The sequence below is a fragment of the Zea mays genome, chromosome 2, assembly GCF_902167145.1.
Source record: "Zea mays cultivar B73 chromosome 2, Zm-B73-REFERENCE-NAM-5.0, whole genome shotgun sequence".
Taxonomy (NCBI): Eukaryota; Viridiplantae; Streptophyta; class Magnoliopsida; order Poales; family Poaceae; genus Zea; species Zea mays.
In genome coordinates this window covers 39,215,022-39,237,565 of record NC_050097.1, presented here as the reverse complement: position 1 = coordinate 39,237,565, position 22,544 = coordinate 39,215,022, and the positions used below count along the sequence as shown (strand labels likewise).

Genomic DNA, 22,544 nt, shown 5'->3' with positions numbered 1-22,544 from the left:
CCGACAGAAAGCTGATATTGCCTTCCAAATGAAGTCCAACGGCTCCTAGGCCCCTTGGGTCTATAAAAGGGACTCCTAGGCGCCTCCAAGAAAAACACAAGAGCAGCCAACAAGTGTAGACTTCACTGGAATCAATTCTCGCTCTCCCTCTTGTGTGTAACTCTATAGTTTGTGTAGAAGGCACAGCTATAAGTCTTTAGAGAGAGGAATAGTGCTGCAAAGAGCTAGAGCAAGGTCTTGGGCGTATCGTTACTCTACCGGGGTGCTGCCAAGAAGTTTGTAAGCAGCCGCGGTTCTGTTGTAACCCCACTCAATAGTGAAAGGCTCTATCTGTCATACTGACAGATCTGAGCAAACGGAGGAAGGAATTGAAATAGACTCCAAGCCCAGGTGTGGCTAACTCCAACGAGGACTAGGCAAGCATTTCAGGCTTGGCCGAACCTCGGGATAAATCCTTGCGTCTGTGTGCTCTGTTCTGTATTGTACCCTGACTCTCTGTCTCACTCGTCTTTATATCTGCACTTCAATACTTATCTGTGGTATAAGCTTTATTTGAGTGCAGGACATTTTTGAGACAGGATCTCTGATTCCGCTGCAACCTACTCGAAGAGTCTTCTCACTCCACTGCGTACTAAGTCTTCGAGTAGAGTAAGAATTTAAGTTTTAAAGTAATAAGTTTTATTCGCCTATTCACCCCCCCCTCTAGGCGACATCCAGATCCTGTTCCCGGGTCAAAGGGAACTTTCAATTGGTATCAGAGCTAGGCCTCTCCAGTGTGGGCTTAGCCGCCCGGAGATAACGATGTCATCACAAGAGGTAACTGTAGAAATTCTTTTAGGCGATGGCTCTAATTACAAATCTTGGTCTGTCTCTATTTATAATGCTTTCATGAGTGCTGATTCTGATTTGAGACAGATCTTTAGTAGAAGTATTTTTCCATCTAATATTAGTAAAAATCCCTCTAATGATGAACTAAGATGTTTTTCTCTAAATCACCGTGCTTGCAGCATCTTAGTTGATTCTCTTTCTAGAGGTGCTTATTTTGCCATCATGAGTAGTGATAATGATTTAATTATTGATGCTCATGATTTATGGAATAGAATTAAAGTAAAATATTGTGTGGCAAATTGTACTACTTCTACTCCCTATGTTGCTTGTGGTACTAACCTTTCAAAGGGAGAAGAAAAACGATGGCAACCAAACGATGAATCCACCTCACCGACAGGTTTGTCTTCCACTAGTTATAAATGTCTTATTGCTAACAATGATAGTGGAGACGAAAGCGATGATGAGGAGGAATATGAGGATGATAGCAAGGATGAGTCTTCATCACCACAAGGTACATTTTTCTGTATTGCTTCCACTAATAATAATGACAGGGAAAACGAGACCGATGATGTGGAAGAAGAGGAGATTCGCCGTTTCTACAACCATCTCAACAAAGCGGACAAAGCTCTCGTGGTTAAGTTGTTGAGAAGGAACAAGGAACAAGGCGAGACGCTTCTCAGGCTAGAGGAGACTCTCATCAAATCAAACAACAGCCTGAAGAAGATGACCAAAGAACATGAGGAGCTGAGGTGCTCTCATGATGTCTTGGTCCAACGGTATGATTCAATGTTAATTGAGCAAAGTAATAATTATGACGCTCTATCTAATGTTGCTCAACTTAAAACTAAAAATTCTATGCTTAGAAGTCAAGTAGAAACAATGAATTTAGAAAAGCTTGCTCTTAGTGAAAAGTATGATATGTTGTCATACTCTCATAGTAAACTAGTTGATGATCATATCATGCTCGATATTGCTCATGAGGTAGTAATTACTAGTTTAAACTCATATGAACCTCATTCTTGCACTAGTAATCAATTGGTCAAAATATTATCATGTGCTGACCTCCACCGCCCCAAGAAAGGCCAATCTTTGTTTGAGAAACAAGTTGCAGGATCAAAAAGAAAATTGCGTGGGAACAAGAAGCAAAGACAGCTAAGGAGAAGACACATTGCTCAACTCTCTCAAGATATCCACGGGCGCGTGGTGAAGAAGCTTGAGAAAGGAAAAACTGCGGCAAGTGTTAAGCTCAACAAGAAGAATGTTCCCAAAGCTATAAATGAAGAAATCAACATGAACGAGGAAAAAGGTAAAAATTCAATTAGTCATGTTGTTTGTACTAATCATCTCTCCATGTCCTTCAAGCACAAAAAGGGAAGAGGAAAAAGGAGGTGTTTCAAATGCAAGGAGATAGGCCACCTCATCGCATCCTGTCCGTACAAAGACAAGGATGAAGGGACAAGAAGTTGCTTTGGATGCAACAATAAGGACCACTTTATCACTTCATGTCCGGTCATGAAGAATCAAGGTTGTGCATCCTCCAAGATGACCCTCTCCAAGGAAAATGACAAACAACAAGCGTCATGTCAGGTTGAGCGACGCTTCTGCTACAAGTGTGGTGAGCAGGGTCATATATCAAAGGTATGTTATAAAGGTAAGATTCCTAAAGAAGTGAATGTGTGTCAATCTCATTCGCTTAGGAGACCCAAACCATACACTTGTGCTAGATCTATAATGAGATCACCTAGAACTAGCACAACTGCTATTTGGGTACCAAAGGCCCTTTTAGATGAACGTTATGGACCCATCTCGAGATGGGTACCAAACTGTGCTAACTAGACCATGCAGGTGACTTGAGATGGACTGGAGACCATGGGAGAGCTTAAGACGGTTATCTAAAACTCTATGCTTAAGCTGTTAATTGTTTTGGTGTTTATTGTCCCAAGGTTGAATTATTGTGAGACACTAATCCCATGTTCATCTCAAGTAAAATAAGGTGTATAGGTCCTTAATCATTATTGGTGAATCAAGTAAAAGGACTCTGATGAGAATCTACAGCTAGCTCTCCAAAGGACGGTACCCCGTGTATTTTAAGTACATAATTGCAATTTAGTATTGCTCTTAAGTTGGCTTGTTGTGCTACCTGTCTTTGGAGTAGTTATGCTTTATGATTGCCTGTGTTAAATGAATCATAATTATGTTTGCTTAATCATGACTGATGCTATATAGGATATATCTTTTGAATCATTCATGGGTAGCTATTTCATTTGTTATATCCACAATGATTAACTCTCTTGGTGTATATGGATAAACCTGTAACTTTTTGTAAGTCATGCTATGTGCAAATATGACATTTTGTTTAGTGCATGTTCACATGATTACCCTAGTTTAGTATTGTGTGAATTTCAAATCCATGTCGTGCCCTTTTGAGCTATGAGGTGTGTGAGCAAAAGGAGTCCTGAATTGGTGATAACAAGTGCTCTCATAAAGGCAAAGGTATGGAAAATGGAACTGTGCAATTTTATTGAATATCTTGAAGTTCCATTGATAGTGATCATAGCTGTGTTTCTTGTCTTTCAATTGGTAATATCTTGGTTTAGGTAATGTATGCCTTTAAAATGCTGTTTCTTTTGTGCACCTAAGAAACCTTCTTAATCATGACATGCTTAGATATTTCGCTTTATATACATGATTGTGTTGATCTTGAATTGGTATATGCAATGATAGTTAAATATGAAGCATGTACAGGTTGAGTAAATGTTAGACTTCCTTGAATATTGAATTGGCTTAGGTGCCACTGAGGCATGCATTGTTGAATTTAGTCAACCTTTCATTTAGCCTTAAATTGGTGTTAAGTGGTTTTACAATTGATATTCAAATTGGCATCCTTGTGTGATGAAAGTGATAGAGTATGCCTTGACCAAGGTATGTTGTGATCCCCTCTAGTTCTAAGGAAGCTAGAATGTGCAAAGTGCAAGTCATTCAAATACTTGATGCACAACTTGAGCGAGAGCACACATAACTTGTGTCCTTTGAGACTCACTGTTTCGTGAAGCGATCTTGTATAGTCTCTAGGTGGAAAAGAGAAGATAAGCAAGAAATGGAGCAATCTGGACTTGGGTACCTCTGTAAGTCAAGAAATTGGTATCTCAAGTTGTGAGTAAGTGCATATCTTTAGATTGCTCATGCTCTATAATATCTGGTGGTAATAGATGCTTAAATATCATGGAGCTATGATAATAAATGAACTTTTGCAATTGGTAACTTTCAATTAGTAGTCGTGATAGTCTACTTCAATTGACATCTTTTGATAATCATTAGAATGGAAGTTTCTTCTTGTGCCAAATACTATAATGGTATCGGAGCAACTAAGTTTGGTGTCTTAGCAACAAGAAAAAGTAAGCACAAGTGTGAAGAAGCTCTTGAGAGATCAGATATTTTCAAGATGGGAAGTACACTACAACATGGTAAAGGTACAAAGGGAGTATTAATCTTTTTGCATATATGTATCTTGCCTAAATGTTGATCGGGCATATGCTCAATAAGTAAGGGGGAGTTTTGATAGTCGTTTTCCTCCTTAACACCCTGCTGTCCCTTGACATCATCATATGTTCTTGCTTGAGTATGTTTTTTGGTGTTTGATGTCAAAGGGGGAGAATTTGTGAAGCTTATCTCAACCTTAGAGGAAAGCTTATCCTAATGGGTGATGTGTTAGTTTGACCTTTGCCAAGTGTGATATTCATGTTTCTTGCAATGTTGCTCATATGGACTAGTGTTTCCGCTGCGATGAAGTATTTGGCTTCTATAGTGTAATAGATAGTCATGTGGTTAATGGTGCTTTAAGATTGTCTTAAATTAGTGTCTTAGTTTAAATTGGTATTAGTTTGAATTGGTATCTTAATGATGAATAGTGGTAGGTTGATATTCCTGTGATATATCCACTATTTTGAATGGTGTTTAACTCTGATTATGTGCATTTGTGTGTTATAGCATCATGGTTTGATTCTTGCCACAATGCATACTAAAAAGTGCAGGTGTAGAAATGTTTCGATTTGCCTAAGTATGTGCAAATTGGCGTCTGAGGCCAAAATTATGTTTTTGAAGTAAGCACTTATTTAGGGGGAGCATTCTATAATCTTAGAATTAAAATTTGTGCTTCAAATCTTATTCTTATGTAAGCTTTAATTGTGTTGCCATCAATCACCAAAAAGGGGGAGATTGAAAGCTCTCTTGTGAGTTTTGGTGTTTGGATGACAACTCAATTAAAGGACTAACAAGTGTACTAAGTGTTGAACAGGTGCTTAAAGTAAAGTCTACAGGGTTCAACACAAGTGAACAAATGTGATGGTCCAAGAACTGGATTATGGATACATAATGGACATCACTAGTAAGATGGACATTGCAAAAGTGAGACTCGGGTGCGTAGCTCGGAGACAACTGATCAAGCCAAGGACGGAGGCAAGAAGAGCTTCGAGGTACCAAGTGCACGGGAGAAGGTCAAGGAGGCTGAGGAACCCAAAGCCAAGGGTGAAGAAGAAGGCTTGCAAAGTCAAGGGTGATCGAGTTGAGAACAGCTACGGCACATCAAGGATCACTACATAAGAACGTGACTTACAGCCAATGAGGTAACAGCTACAGTTATGTGGTGTAAGTCATAAGGCTCAAGAACAAGCTCTAAGAAGGAGATCAAGGTCACTAGAAGGAGAACAAGTGTCAAAACCAGAACTGGAAGCAGCCCAAAAGAGCTAAGTTCACCTTGATCTTTAGTTTGGGTTGTTCCTATGTTTGGAGATGTTCTATGTGACCTTTACAGGATGTTGGAGCCAAGTAATGTCAATCTAGATCAAGACAAGCCGACTTGATGATTTATGAGTCCAACATCAAAGCTCAAGCATGTGGAATACTATAGATTTAATGATTAAGAGAAGGTATGTTTCTATACTTAGTACATTGGTTTTGTGGACTAATATACTTGTCTAAGTGTTAGAAACAGAAAGAAGAAGAAAAGAAGAGAGGTGCAAAGGGCTTGGCTATGTACAGCCAAGGCAGCTCAGTCTGGCACACCGGACTGTCCGGTGGTGCACCGGACAGTGTCCGGTGCGCCAGGCTGAACTCGAGCAAACTGGTCGCTCTCGGGAATTCACCGGCGACGTACGACTATAATTCACCGGACTGTCCGGTGTGCACCGGACTGTCCGGTGAGCCAACGGTCGGCCGGGCCAACGGTCGGCCGCGCGATCTGCGCGGAACACGTGGCCGAGCCAACGGCTAGATGGAGGCACCGGACTGTCCGGTGTGCACCGGACATGTCCGGTGCGCCAACGGCTCCAAGACTGCCAACGGTCGGCTTCAACACAGAAGGAAAGAAATCGGGCACCGGACAGTGTCCGGTGTGCACCGGACTGTCCGGTGCACCACCCGACAGAAAGCTGATATTGCCTTCCAAATGAAGTCCAACGGCTCCTAGGCCCCTTGGGTCTATAAAAGGGACTCCTAGGCGCCTCCAAGAAAAACACAAGAGCAGCCAACAAGTGTAGACTTCACTGGAATCAATTCTCGCTCTCCCTCTTGTGTGTAACTCTATAGTTTGTGTAGAAGGCACAGCTATAAGTCTTTAGAGAGAGGAATAGTGCTGCAAAGAGCTAGAGCAAGGTCTTGGGCGTATCGTTACTCTACCGGGGTGCTGCCAAGAAGTTTGTAAGCAGCCGCGGTTCTGTTGTAACCCCACTCAATAGTGAAAGGCTCTATCTGTCATACTGACAGATCTGAGCAAACGGAGGAAGGAGTTGAAATAGACTCCAAGCCCAGGTGTGGCTAACTCCAACGAGGACTAGGCAAGCATTTCAGGCTTGGCCGAACCTCGGGATAAATCCTTGCGTCTGTGTGCTCTGTTCTGTATTGTACCCTGACTCTCTGTCTCACTCGTCTTTATATCTGCACTTCAATACTTATCTGTGGTATAAGCTTTATTTGAGTGCAGGACATTTTTGAGACAGGATCTCTGATTCCGCTGCAACCTACTCGAAGAGTCTTCTCACTCCACTGCGTACTAAGTCTTCGAGTAGAGTAAGAATTTAAGTTTTAAAGTAATAAGTTTTATTCGCCTATTCACCCCCCCCCTCTAGGCGACATCCAGATCCTGTTCCCGGGTCAAAGGGAACTTTCACTCGCCCACGGCACCTTCGCCAAGGTGTACCACGCCCGCCATGCCGACGACACCGGCGAGACCATCGCCATCAAGGTGCTCGACAAGGAGAAGGCCCTACGCAATGGCCTCGTCCTACACATCAAGCGCGAGATCGCCATCCTCCGCCGCATGCGCCGCCCCAACATCGTCCGCCTCTTCGAGGTCATGGCCACCAGGTCCAAGATCTACTTCGCCATGGAGTTCGTCCGCAGCGGGGAGCTCTTCGCGTGCGTTGCCAAGGGCCGCCTCAAGGAGGACACCGCGCGCAGGTACTTCCAGTAGCTCATCTCCGCCATCGGCTTCTGCCACGCCCACGGCGTCTTCCACTGCAACCTCAAGCCCGAGAATCTCCTCGTCGACGAGCGCGGCGACCTCAAGGTCTCCGACTTCGGCCTCTCGGCGACAAACAAATTTACTGAAGCTACACTGCCTGCAGATGCTGAGAAAAAGCCATAGGATGGGAAAACTCTGCCAAAGTTGGTTTCTCTTTAATTAGAAATTCTAACTTTAAATGCATAGTTGTTTGTAACCTAGATATAAATTCTGATTAAAAGCACGTTGTTTCAAGGGTGATTGCATGGTCACACCCACACTATGCTTATACTTATGGGTGAAATGAAGGTTGTCTCTATTCATCCTGTTCCAGATAGTTGCCTCCTTTATTCTTGGTCTGATCTTTAAGAGGATCTGATAAGCTTTTGAATGATATATTACTTCAACTTCCGTTGGATTGAAGGACATCTGAGTTGAAGCAGCACTTGCTGCTTCAGGAATGCAAACTAAAAAGTGGACCTGGTTTAGCAGGAATATTTGTAGATAAGCCAACTGATGTCTAGAAATGCCATAAATATGATTCTCAAGATTCAAACCTTTAAACTGACCATATGGTGTGAGAGTTGATGGATGTAGCATGGATTTCCATTCCATTTTGTTTTAAAATTATTGCCCTCGTTAATATTTGAATTACAACATCAAATTTGTTTGCTAGGTATGGTGCCATGATCATGGAAGCTCTTTTGGAATTGAATGAGCCGAATGGTTCAGATATTGCTGCAATCTTCGGCTTCATAGAGGTTGGGTATCTGCACTAATTATTATCGTTTGATTTCACTATTTTGCATCAGTTATTTAACATCAAGCTTTGGATATCATTCAAGTTTTGGTTGTTTTAACTATATACTTACACCTCAAGGTCTCCGACTTCGGCCTCTCGGCGGTCGCCGACAAGTTCCACCCCGACGGCCTCCTCCACACCTTCTGTGGCACACCTTCCTACGTCGCTCCGAAGGTGCTCGCGCGCCGCGACACCAAACGTACACGCCTCCTCCCCCTCAGACCGCCCGTCCTCTCCCAACGGCACTCCTTGCCACATATGCCCGCAGCGGCTCCCTCACATCCCGTCGCAGATCTCGTGCCCTCACCATCCCAAGCCCACCCCCTTCCTCGGATCTAACCCCTCCTCATGTCTCCGTGGCTAGAGCTGATATCCTCGTTCATGGCGGGCGGCGCAGGTGGGTTCGTCACGCAGAGGCCTTTGAGGCCCTGCCCAAAGAGCGCGCTGCCAACCGCGGCAAGTTCGCCGCGCTGCAGCAATCCATTCAGTCATATCTTGGTGTCTGCGGCCCCTTTCTACCCTCTCCTCCCTCGCATTGGGATCTCGTGGCGGCTGATGATGGAGTTGTGATGGTCTTTGTGTAGTCTGTGTCGTTCCAGATAGCTTCAAGGGGGCTACAGCAGAGGGCGCGGTCATCATGGCGCTTGGGTCAATTGGGCGCATGCTCAACGGGTCGTAGGCCGAGCTGGTTCCTGGTGCTGCAGCCACTCCGCCTCGCCATCGAGACCAAGCACGTCAAGCTCGTCGAGGCCCATGAATCCACTCCGCCTCCACATAAGTACTAATCATCATAGTTTCAAAGCCCATAGTTTCGAAGGACAGTGAACTTTGTATGCTGGAGCCTTAAACCCAAAGAGCTGGATACTTTTGCCAGCCTCGTTAGCATGTGTAAACAATTGTTTTCTTGTTTTATCGACTGTTTAATTTTGGTATGTTTAGTTACACATGGAGTTTCTTAAAATACCAGGACTGTAATTTGTTACAGAAATTATATAGTATTCTTTGGTACTAATTTAATTAGATTGTATAGTATCTAAAATTTAAAGTGCACAAATGATATAAAGCACAATTGCTACTTGTTTAGGTGACACACTGTTTGCATTTCTCATCAGAATGTCACACCAGTCACTTATGTTGCGACCCACAAGACTCATCCACCATCCAATCAAGGTTGTGTGATCCTCAAGGTTGTGTGATCCTAACCCCTTTCTATGTCCTTAAACCAACAACGGCATTCTGCTGCATCCATCAGCAAAATTATCCCATCTAAAGAAAGGTTGTGTGATCCTCAAGGTTGCTTCCAGTTATTCAGACTGTGAACTAGAGGCATCAAGAGTTTTTTTCAGTTGCTTGTGGTTCATCGTACCTCCTGTTTTGTGCATGCTGTACCACAGGTTGGCGAATCCTGTACTTACCAAATTGTTCTAAAATTTACCAGTTACCTCACCTTATTCCTTTCTAGGACAGGTATCTAGCAGGTCACTTAAGAAGGCCATTGGATTCAAAACTCATGTACGCTACTGTGACACATTGATGGTCCTGAAGTTGTGGACAATGTCAAAGGTTCCCTTTAGATCAAGGTAACTTCTAGGTCCCTTTGTCTAGATTATACACGTATACTGTGTGTTTGAGAAATATATTTGAGCCATAAATTTGTTATGCAAATCTGAAGCATAATCGCTTAGTTGTCATCCTATCTCTACTCCTCCTTATGTTTGTATCGTAGGCGTCCACATTCGAGGATGGTGCACGATTCTAATGCCTTGTCTGTTCTAATGCCTTTTCTGTTCTGATGCCTTGCCTGTTGGGAGTGCTCTGCCTAATGCCTTGCCTATTGTCCGTTCTGATGCCTGTTGTCTGTTCTAATGCCTGTTCTCTGCGAACTGTCTTTGTCTGTTTCGGTGGAGGCTGCCGGCGTGAAGCACTGGCCACCGGGTGCTGCACATCAACGGCCAACAGGGGCACCGTGCATGTGGGCAGAAGCAGCCAGCGACAACAGTAGGGCACAGGTAAAATGATCACCCCCACTTTAGAAATTGCAATCCCTATTTTGATCCTCGGATGTGCGCCATGCACCCCTGGTCCCTGGATGTATTTTCAATGAATTGGCTATCCTAGGCTACAAGCAGAAATGGCAAGTTGAACTGAGTTAGAAGATAACTGATTATTCAGCGCGGATAAATATTGTTTCTAACCAAGCTTTCTATCCTATATTTGCATGTTCTTCAAAGGGATGTATATGGACCTTCCAAATACACTAGACTTTTGCAAGCAACCAAAGATACTCTCAGAGAAGAAGGTTTGCCTTGCCTTGAATACTTCTTGACTTATGTCATATTGAGCATTTGAGCTATTGAGAAACATACTAATACAGACATTGTTGATGTTGCACTTGCATGCCTCTATGTAATAGGCTAAACTAAGCAGCATTGTACAGGATACTGGTACTTTTGCACTTGCACTGTCTCTTCTTGCTAGGTAGAGTCCTACCCCATAGTCTGGAACTAGAAGAATTCTGATTTTCCTTTTAGGAATCAATGTATATTTGAGCTTTGTTTGGTCAGAAATGCATTGTAGAAAAATTTAGATGGTGAGATTTTTATCTTTGTTCTCATTTTTGTTCATTGTAGTATAATTTTTTTCAGAGGTTGTTCTCATTTATCTATAACTTTTTATTTTTTTACGAAAAGTCGGTGCATGCTGATTATGCACCAAGAAACATCCTTTCGCAGCCCCATTAATCATCTCCATAGCAGCCATCGACAAAAAACAGTCCTTGAAAATTTAGAACCTTCCTTCAGTTAAGAAATATGTCCGTTACTGAAATGGAGAAGGGTTGCACACATAGTTCAATGAATCAAAAGGAAAATTGACCTGTAGAGTAATATGGTTAAATAAATGTTTGGGCAAATCCATAAACCCTTCAGAAGCTTGTAAAATCGATAAGTAGCTCCACATAGGCTACTAGCTGTTTGTTGTTTAAATAAATAAAACAGTGTAAATATGTAATTTAATCGTTTGGCCTCTGAATGTAGGCTGTAGTTTAGTTGTAGTTAGACCATAACCTTGCCAATGCAATTTCACATAGAAAATTAGAATCTCCTGTTGTGCCTCCTCTTTTACCACTTTGTAGTTCTGTTTGCTTGGTTTTGTGTTAGTTGTGTGTTTCTTTTCTAGCTTGCTGAGATTGACAATCATGGAAAACTGGCATCTAATGAGATCAACATAAATCTTCTGTCAGTTTTTTAATTGTGTTGTTGTATGCTTTCTTTCCAGCATGCTGATATTGTCAATCAAGGAAAACTGGTGTCTGATGAGATCATCATAAATCTGCTGTCAAGACGCCTAGAAGAGGGAGAAGAAAAGGGTGAATTGGGGTTCATCCTTGATGGCTTTCCTCGAACCATGAGACAAGCGGTAAGCTAATTATTTGACCTGACCATAAGTATGCAAAAACAAATACTTGCCTTTGATCAGGAAGCATTTTTCACTTGCTTTCGTTAACAAAATGGCCCGATCTGTGGTTTGGTGGTCAATGCCATGTTTTTTTTATTACTGTCTTATGCTGGGAGCAAAATAGAAACAGAGAATAGCTTCAATTGATGCCTTTTAGAACGGAATCTGTAGAGCAACTCATGGATACTTTCTGCTTGTTTTAATAAACGCGGCATCGGGCGAGCTCTGGTGTAGGTAGAAAATGGCTGATGCCGAGGATATCCAGCCCCTCGTCTGCGACAACAGAACTGGCATGGTCAAGGTAAGCCACCGGTTTGGTCACATCTGTTCTTGAGAATGCAAGGTTCTCGGTGGCTGCTGGGGCCCTAACAACAGCACCAACCTTGACAGGCTGGGTTCGCTGGCGACGATGCCCCGAGGGCCGTCTTCCCCAGCATCGTGGGGCGCCCGCGCCACACTGGTGTCATGGTCGAGATGGGGCAGAAGGACGCCTACGTCGGTGACGAGGCGCAGTCCAAGAGGGGTATCCGGACCCTCAAGTACCCCATCGAGCATGGGATCGTCAGCAACTGGGACGACATGGAGAAGATCTGGCATCACACCTTCTACAACGAGCTCCGCGTGGCTCCCGAGGAGCACCCCATCCTCCTCACCGAGGCGCCCCTGAACCCCAAGGCTAACAAGGAGAAGATGACCCAGATCATGTTCGAGACCTTCAACACCCCCGCTATGTACGTCGCCATCCAGGCCGTGCTCTCTCTGTATGCCAGTGGTCGTACCACAGGTGAGTTGATTCTGTTCTCTGCTTAACAATTTCCAAATCCAATTTTCTCCTGCAGTCCGTAATCTCTAAAATCTGTGGCCTCTCTTAGGTATCGTGCTCGACTCGGGAGATGGTGTGAGCCACACCGCCCCCATCTACGAGGGATACGCCCTCCCCCACGCCATCCTTCGTCTTGACCTGGCCGGTCGTGACCTCATCGACTGCTCATCTGCGCTAGACTGTGTTTGTTCAAAAGATATTATTCAAAATTTAACTGAAAGATTTTATTCCTTGCACAATTATTGTATTGCTTTCTTTGTTGAATATTATTTGCTTGGTGATGGGCTGCTGTTGCTGCTAGCAGGATTGAGAACCGATGGGCTGCAATCTATTGTTGGTGCCTGGTATCAAAGAGGGAGACAGGGGTGCACCTGTTCACAATCTTGAGGTGAGAATACTGAAACTGTCTAAGAGACTTCTCGAGGTGAGAATACCGAAACTCTCTTAATTAGAGGTGTGTAGTAATTACACAATAACATTATCAATCTTAATTATTTATCTGATTCCTAGCCATTGCTGCCGCCTCAGCCCGCGCTCGACCACCGCTGCCGCTACTTCAAGCAGTTAGCTTAGCTGTGGGGTAAAATGATTGGTTAGCGATCTTTTCTACTTTTATATACTGTCTGCATAGTACACAGTAGGTACATATAACTTATCTTTATCTTTCTCCTCTTTTCTTTTGACATGATCAAATAAGCTTCTGTATAGCTTGGCTAGCAAAAGTTCACCCATGTTTCTTCTGTGTGCTGTTCAGATTTTCACTAAAATAACAGATAACATGTACTTGATGCAGTTTAACATGATCATGTTGATGTTCCATTGGGAGCATTTATTACATTTCCCAAGTGATATGAAATCATACCTTGCAGTTTATGTTTGACCTACACTAGAGAAATTCTGTTTCTTATGAACACTGATTTGATGCAGTTTCTTACAAACATTTTGGTACATCAAGATGCATGACTAAAAAGTGGTTTCCAAAAGAGCCTGAGGCATTTGCTGAGTAGCTCGAAGTAAGTGTGGATTCTTCCTCACAGCTGCTTGTTAGCATTCCATCTTCCTCACTTGAAATTGTACCAATGCCTCCTGTGAATGAACTTGTGCCACCGGTGGAATGTGCAGCAGAGGTTGTTTCAACACTGTCCCCACCTAGGAAATTAAGGAGAGCTGTGAAAAAGATAACTCCAAAGAAGAAGATCCAAGCCATGTACAACTGCAATTTGGTTCCTGAAATCTGAAATGTGTGATCCTGTGCCATGCAACAGCAGTTGGTTCACTCAAAATGTGTGGTTCTGTACTTGGATACCACTGGGTTCACTCCAAATGTGTGTTCTTCTTTTTAGTCTAAATGTTTGTAGCAAGCCAGTTTTATTCTAAATGTTTGTAGAAGTTAGTCTTGGTTCTGGACTTGGATATCAGTTGGTTCTGGTCTTGGACAGCTGAAATTGTCACCTACTACTATGACTCATGTTTAACCGTGGCCTGCATTTTGGAAAGCAAGTTCTGGTCTTAGCACTGATACTGGTGTTCTCTGATCATGCTTGTTAACAAGTTCTGTTAACTTTGCGAATGTTTATATCATGTTATTTTGCCCAAAAGTTAGATATCATGTATGGAATCACTTACTTCATTACCATCTGTGGAGACAATGACATAGTTACAGGCAGATACTTGTTGTAGTGCTCTCTTTACAATTTCTGTGTACTATATGCTAATACACTTGCCTATTAAATTGTGAGAGAGCTAGAATGCGAGCACAGTGATCGAAGCCACTATCGTGATCGTGATGCCATGTACTAATTCACGGACTCCCATGTATGCAAGTGAAATACACATAAGGTAAACTCTTTGTCTAAATGAATTACTAAAGTTACTCATTAAATATGATCGTGTGCCGTTGCAACGCACGGGCATTATCCTAGTAAAAGGTGAAGAAGCTCAAAAGACGTTCCTAAGGAGATGCAGAGCGTGTGTGTTCCAGTGTGGGTGTGTGGGTGTGTGTCTTCGGCATCTTCATCATTTTGCATCATATCATTACATCATTTCACATAACATTACATCATACATCATATTGCATCAGTAACACAAGAATTGAATACGAAGCTGATCTTCGGCAAATGCTTCGTCAAAATAAAAAGGTGCCAAGGTACGAACTAAGTTTCAGGAAATAAAGTTTTATCAACCTTGTCACAAAGAAGGGATCTCTCTTTACAAAATATGAATATCTTTCTCTACGTAGCATGGATCTTTTTCTTTACGAAGCATGAAAAGAAGGGAAGGTGTTTTTTGCCGAAGGCTCAAAAACGGTATGTGTGTAAATTTCATACATCGCAAAGAAATAAACTGCAATAATTTACATATTCAATTCAACATTACATACTCCAAATATTACATAGTTTTTGTCATAGTATACATCAAGCTTTTCAAGATGTTTATTACTATTCCTCTTTAAGGACCTTCTCTGCAACTTTGTTCAACAATTTGTTCACGACTTCGTCGATAATGGATTTAGCCATGTTTATAATATCCAGCGTTTCCTTCATTTCTAGATCGACTAGGGGATCAAACGGTTCTGGTGGCGGAGATAATTCAGCTGAAATAGGAAAAGTTAATCAGTCTCAGAGAAGAGGCATTGTTTTGGTATTTCCTAGAATATAGGAGAAGAGCATATTCCTTTACTCAACCACCACTGAGATTCCCGCTCTCGTAGCATAATTTTTCTTTCCAAACCATGCACACATTTTCACATCCCTTTTTTGAAAACAAAACACTAATTGTCATACCATACCAAACTCGTCCATACCAGTGGGCATGAACTATTCGAATAGATTTTGACTCTGTGCAGAGGTGTACACTTTACCCACTAGTCCGGCTCTGCGATCTCATGGCCAATGAGATCCGATTCCAAAGCTCTTTCCTGCCTTGCACGATTTTACCTTAACGGTTATACCGAAAAGAACATTGTCATCGCTCTCCCAAACCAGGATGAAAATGTTCCCCCTCCTTATCCTTCTGGTGCTCCCTAGTCACCAATAACCCTAGGGTGCATACCATGCAAGTTCAGATCAAGTGACTGTCCATAGAGACTCGAGTGGTTGTACTTGATAAGAGCATAGGTAATGAAGGATAACAAACCGATCCTTATATGAGTCGGGGCAATCCTTCATGATCACACCTAACCCGGCTGAGCCAACTCCTTTAGGGGGGCCTCCCAAACTAGGGAGTCCCGATCATCCCACTCAAGATGATAAGGGTGATAACCCTTCATCATACCCATTTTTGAAAAAACATTTTCTTTTGAAAACACCACCAATATCCCATAGTTTTCCTTGAGACCAAATGTGAATTTAATGCAGGCTTAACCTCGTCTCACATATGCATGAATCCATTCCCATGATCCCGGCTTAGTTGATGGTAGAAAGCATAGGTAATTTATGCATCAAGGGTAGAATGAACTTGCCTTCTTTGAAGTTCTCATGACACGAAGGTTCTATTTCTGGGAGGTCGAGCTCCTACCCTTCTTCCGGAGCTAGGGTTTCTAGGACGTCGATCACCGCTTCTTCTAGCAAAACAATCAACAAATAATACATCAACCAAAGACTTGCTATGAAAAGGTGTGTTATAATATTGTGATCATTATTTTATGCGACCTCTAATGTGCTTTTTTGTGCCAAAAAATACATATATACATACATGTGTATATAGAGAAAATAGAAATTAGAAAAATAAAAGGAGTTTCTTGGCTAGTGGGCCTGGCGGATGCAATTCGGGCCAGCTGGGCGTGGTGTGGTGCGGGCATGAGGCCTAGCTAGCCCACGGGGAAGGGAACAATGGGCGATAGCGTGAAGGGGCTAGGCCCACATGTTAGAGGGAGGGGGAGGGAAATGGCGCTTAGCGGCTACTGATGGGGGAGGGAGAACCGGTCGCCGGTGAGGTTCATGATGGTTCTTCGTCGTTGCTCTAGTTCCTGGGCAATGGGGAGGTGTGCTAGCACAAGGAGAGGTGGGTGATCATGGGGCCAGACTCAATTTGGCCGGAGGCAAGCTAGGGAGGGCCAACCACAGTAGGGTGGAGGGTCACCGTGATGGTAATGCCACTAACGAGGTGGTGGTGGTTGATTGGGGGCGAGGAGAGGTGCATTGTGGTCATGAGGAAGCAATGATGCTTGTGCGCTAGCTTGATTGAGCTCTGGACGGCTGGAGAAGGATATGGAGATCTCACCGAAGTTGGGGGAGTGTGGCCGCGTGGGCACAAATTGAGCTCAGGGAGGAGGGATGGTGAGTGGTGCGAGGTGAATAGGGGCTTTGGGCGGTCCTTTTATAGGCAGTCAGGGAGGGAGCTTGGTGGCCAGCTGGATGCCGGCGTGCAGTGAAAAAGGGTGGCACACATGGGTGGCAATGTGATGCCACGGCGGTGAAGGACGATGGTGGCGTGTAGGTACATGCGCACAACGGGCGAGGGAAAAACAGTGCCCAACTCAATTGTGTCTATCAGCAAGGGGAGGAGGATGGCGATCGGTGGCGAGGGTGCGAGCACTTTGAGCTTGTGAGGAGGAGGGAGACGATGGTGCTGACAAGTGGGGCCGGGTTGGCGGAGAGGGAGAGAGCGAGGGGTGGGTTGGAGATGGGCCGGGGGGAGGACGCGGGCGCGAGGAGGGGGCATAGGTGTGGGCCTCCGGGCAAAATTCTATTTCCTTTTTTCTATTTCCTTTCTTCTCTCTCTCTCTCTCTCTCCTATGTATATTTTCCTAGGTGTAAAATAAATCCCTACCATTTGCTAGTAACGTGAAAATAGTTATGTGCAATGTTTCTAACAATCATCATCCATGCATGAATATAGGTTTTCCAAAGATAGATGTGATGATGTTAGGGTTTTGGGATTATGCAATTAGGGTTTCTTCTATTAACCTCTTTTTTGAGAATCGGGATGTTACAAACTTACCCACTTAAAAGAATCTTTCCCTCGAGATTCAGGCTGGGTTTAAGAAAAGATAAGAGTATTCCTTCCACATTGAGTGCTCACTTTCCCAGTGTGATGGAACCTCCCAAGTCATTAGGCCCACCTACAGTTGTCCTCGTCCAACGGACCTTAGACAACCCTGTAGATGCCCCTAAATCACTTGACAAGTTCGGTATCTGCTTTTCTTACCTTTCCCAAGAGCGTTTCACCCGTCACGCAGACATTACAGATCATCGGAGATACGAAAATGTGGAAGCAATTACATAAACTTACCTTTATTTAAAAACTAACACAAAGTTATATATTACAGACCAGGATAACTTATGAGTGCAGAGTAGTATTATTACACACCAAGGGAGGCAAAAACCCCTCCAGATAAGTTTTAAACAAAATTCTTATGGAGGAACTCTTCCTCCCGCAGCTTTACTCTTGCTTTTCTTCTTTTGGGACCACCTTGGAACAGAAACAACAAAAGTTTGTTGCTTCCTCACCTAAAAACAATAGGGAATAAAACCCTGAGTATGGAATTACTCAGCAAGACTTACCCAACTAAAGAAAAGACTCTCAAGGGTATGCTGGTTATAAGGGAGTCAAGGTAAGGTTTCTCAATGATCAAAGACTCTGTTTTGTAGAAATGCTTACTAAAAGTGGATCCTTAAAAATCCAGAGTTCTTTCTACCCTAGTTCAAACACTAGACCTGCACTAGCCAATTTCTTAACAAGCCCTTCATCTTTACTGGAATTCTACATATAGGGCAGTGACCAAGTCTTCATAACCGTGAAGGTACGGTGATCCGAATCGATTATACTCAGCTGAGGATCTCCGATCACACGACATATGTAGCACTTAACCCTTGCATATGTCAACCCGCCACCGGGGTTCTTAAGACCAGATCAGGTTCACGTCAACCGAGAGCACAGATACACCACCGTCCAGCCTCTTGCCACGGAGGGTACACGCTACTCTCGCCACCGCTCCACGCCCATTGTGTGTTATCTTATTCTAGCCTTAGTCTGCCCGAGGCAAGGCTTACCCATGACGAGGCATGTGACCAGTTAAAGGGTCCTTAGTCATCAAGCCTACATCGACACGGTCCTTAATCGACTCAGATGGAGACACTACACCGAGACTCTTTCTCGTGCAAGTCACCCGCCCGGTCTCAGCTTAATCATTTCAACCCAAGGTTTGGTACCTGGCAGAGGTACATCTTTTCCGATGTCGAACCCATCACGGCCATGATGGATCCACCATCAAGTTTTGTTTTCAAAAACATCCCACCCACTTTTGCCATATCATCTTTTGTAAAAACAAAACATTTGTTTTTCTAAAGCAAGGCTAAGCATCAAAATCTTTTGTAAAACAGGTGATCAAGGAAGGTAATCAAATTCAAGGAAGGTAATGCAGGAATTGTTTTATCAATCAACTCATATCACCTAATGCAACAAGCAAGTGACAAAGATCTTTGAATCACAAGGTGGTGGCAAATGCACTGGGGCTTGCCTTCGTTTATAGGTGAGTCAGGCTCGAATCCGCAGATGTCAAAGTAAAAACAATTCCCTGCCTGATGTTCCGTAGGTGGTGGCGGTGAAGTCTTCTCCTCTTCTACCTCAACCTCTTCTTCGTTTTCTAGATATAATTGTGTATATATATATAAGAATGAATGCCATGTAATGCTCATGAGAGTGCAAAGATAATAAAAATTTATTATCTAAAGTCTTGGATACATTTTTCCTTCACGGAACTCCGAGAACCTAGGGTTTCCGGAGTCAACAGTGAAGTTCAAAGAGCAGGGGGTGGGGGTTTTGGGTTCTAATTATCAAACAAGGTCGAAATCAAACCAAATTCTACCCAAAGCTTCTAAATAATGTTTTGAGTTCATATAAAAAGTTTGGGCATTTTTGGAATTATTATTGCTTTTCTAAAACTCCAGAAGCAATACTTTAGGCTATTTTAAATGACCCAAAATTCCCTATTTATCCTAAAAATCATAAAACTATTTTTATTAAATACTATGGAAAATAAGGAATCTAGGAAAGTTGGTTTGACATTTTTAGTTTTTTTCTACAATTTTCTAAAATTGTTAGAGTCCTGCCCGAAAAAGAAAAGGGAAAAGGATGAATAGTCCTGGGTCGGTTTCAGCCCAGGTGGCCCAAGTCCACGCAGAAACGCGCGCGTGCCCGCGACCACGCTGGAGACTTTGCAGAAAGGCCCTCGGCTTAACGACTAACCCAAAGTGGGTTCATTTACTGTTGCACTGGGTCGCTGACGGATTGCAGAGATGCCCTCGGACTTCTAATTCTTCGCAGGATGGGGTCCTTGACGACGGTGAGCGCGGCAGAGCTCCGGCGAACTCGTAGATCGGCCGAATGGGGCAAGGACTGGCGCTAATTTCTGGTTTAACCCTAATTCTAGCCCTGAGGAGTGTTTCCCCTCATTAAATTTCACAAACGACTATACCAATGTCTCTGGCCACGGTGAGCGCGCGGATGAACTAACAAACCACACGTTCCCGGTGATTGACGGTGGTCTAATTCAATTGGAGTGGTCGAGGAGTTTGAGGAGGGCCTAGGGATGCTAGAACAAGCAACAGAGAGTCTTGGACTGACCTGAGTTGAGCTGGCCGCGGCGAGGTGTTCTTCACGGTGTATTCGAACCGATTTAGGGGAAGTGCGAAATTCGAGCTCGCTGGTGATCGGCTAGGGACAATACTGGGTGGCTGGGTGTGTGATGACCTTGCGGAGCTCGCAGTGGCTTCAATTTATAGGGAGCGACAACGGTAACCGGGAATTTCAGTGGTGACGCTCGGCGGTCGGAGGAGGGAAAAAGCACTGGCGCAGTGGCTTGGTGTCCTACGCCGTGGCAGTTACTCCGGCGATCACCGGTCATGCTAAGCTCGGTTAGCCGCGACGTGGTAAAGCGTTTGGACATGCGGCGGATGATGGTGATGGTTCCAGTGCAGTGAGAATCTTATCCGAGGGGTGGTGAGCAAGAGGGGAGTCACGACGGTTAGCCGGAGTGGCGCCCAGCTCAACGGCGGCGAAGATTTTTCTACCCCGCGATGTTATCCATCAACTCCGGACACGAATCAGGACAACAATGGCATGAATCACGGTGGAGGGATCATCGGCGGAGAGGTCTCTGCGCTGGCGCTCTGATCCTTATCAGATCACTGTACCATGGCGAGTCATTGAGATAACCTGACAGAGCAACTTTGGGTCCCATTTTCTCTAGATTTCCTATGGTACCAAGCCCAAACATCTATAGCAAAGTTGTTCTACTATAAAGGATCTACATTAACCTGGGGCAAATTCCTTGAAGTTCTTGATCTGTAGAGCTCCAAAGATGTCCAAGTACCACTGTTAATCTGAACTTCAGACTCCAATAGCCTGATAGCCCAACTTTGAGTGTAATTATCTCCAAATTCTCCATAACAAGTTTGCTTACACTCTTAAGCAAAATTGTTCCCCTATCATAGAGCTACAAAATTGATGTGATGCCCTAAGGTGAATTCTCACTGATTTGAAAACTACAGAGCTCCAAAGTTGAGCTTATAACACTGATTTCAGACTTAGCATAGAACTCAAATGAGGTCCATTTTGCAAATAAGTCCAAAAGCCAATATTTAGCTTACAAATCCACACATTAGTGAACCAAATGACTTAGGATACTCATTTATCATGGTTTTTGCACTTTAGTCCAAAAGTGGACTAATTTTGCACTTAACCCCCTAGGGTTTGGATTTAGGGTTTTCTAGGGTTCCCATTAGGGTTTTTGGTATCTCAGGGGTATAAATGCAATGTAGGTCCATCTTTGATAATATTTTATGATTATTTCACTTAATCTTTGGGGTTTTCTCTATTTAGTCCCTGCTTTGCCCTTCTAATCCCCATTTAGGGTTAAGTACCCTACACTAGGGTCTTATCTGCAAAATGATATAACAATACAACTTGCTTGAAATTTTTGCCTAGTGAATGCACTCTATGTGTGTCAAACATATGCAAATGCCAATGCTCATGATGTTATGCTCAAGTTTTAGTAACAGTAACACCAGGGGTGTTACATCCTTCCCCCCATAAAAGAATCTCGTCCCGAGATTAAAAGTCCTAGGGTAAGTAGTGGAAAAGGAAATGCTTCATGTTTTTATTTCCTGAGTTTTGGTACAGGGCAGGGGTGGGTTTAGGGCTCACTCCTTTATTACAACAATTTTACACACTTTAAAAATTACATGAGGCTAAAAAGCCTGGGAAGTTCTTATCTAAGAAGTCTTGAGTTTCCCAAGTAGCCTCATCTTCGGAATGTTGGTTCCACTGTATCTTGTAAAACTTGAGAGTTTTTCTTCGGGTAATCCTGTCCTTTTGATTCAAGACTCGAATAGGATGTTCAGAATATGTCAAGTTTGGTTCAAGGACAACATCTGTCACTTCAATGGTTCGATCTGGAACCCGTAGACACTTCTTCAACTGAGACACGTGGAACACATTATGTACAGCAGACAAGGTTTCGGGTAGTTGGAGTCGGTATGCCACTGGTCCACATTGCTCAAATATAGGGAAAGGACCAATGTACCAGGGTGCAAGCTTCCCTTTAACCCCGAAACGCGATACACCCTTCATTGGGGAGACCTTCAGATAAACATAATCCCCCACCAGAAAATATAAGGGCATTCGCCATTTGTCTGCATAACGTTTTTGACGAGCTTGAGCTTTCTTCAAATTATGAATGATTCTCTGAACCTTTTCTTCGGTCTCTTTTACTATATCAGGCCTGAAGAAGTACCTTTCACCAGGTTCAGACCAATTTAGCGGAGTACGACATCGTCGTCCATATAAAGCTTCAAAGGGTGCCATCTTGATGCTTTCTTGATAGCTATTATTATATGAGAACTCCGCTAATGGTAGACATTCATCCCATTTCTGTGAAAACTCTAGAACACATGCTCGCAACATATCCTCAAGTATTTGATTGACCCTCTCAGTCTGCCCACTTGTTTGAGGATGATAGGCCGAACTGTGGAGCAATTTGGTACCCAGGGATTTATGAAGTTCTTCCCAGAATTTGGATACGAATTGAGGTCCACGATCCGACACTATAGTCTTTGGAACCCCATGCAAACTGAGAACGCGAGCAATGTACACCTCCGCATAGGTGATGACGGGATATTTTACTTTGACTGGAAGGA

The 22,544-nt window shown here is 43.5% G+C and overlaps 1 protein-coding gene across 1 annotated transcript; it reads left to right on the top strand.

Moving 5' to 3' along the window:
• Positions 1-9,155: 9,155 nt before the first annotated feature.
• LOC103646315 (actin) lies at positions 9,156-13,975 on the top strand. The gene is made up of 9 exons (XM_020548264.3): positions 9,156-10,135; positions 10,358-10,425; positions 11,403-11,543; positions 11,817-11,883; positions 11,973-12,366; positions 12,455-12,829; positions 12,916-12,997; positions 13,333-13,418; positions 13,528-13,975. The coding sequence occupies exons 4-6, from the start codon at positions 11,824-11,826 to the stop codon at positions 12,790-12,792; spliced, it is 792 nt and encodes a 263-aa protein (XP_020403853.1). The 5' UTR covers positions 9,156-10,135; positions 10,358-10,425; positions 11,403-11,543; positions 11,817-11,823; the 3' UTR covers positions 12,793-12,829; positions 12,916-12,997; positions 13,333-13,418; positions 13,528-13,975.
• Positions 13,976-22,544: the final 8,569 nt, after the last annotated feature.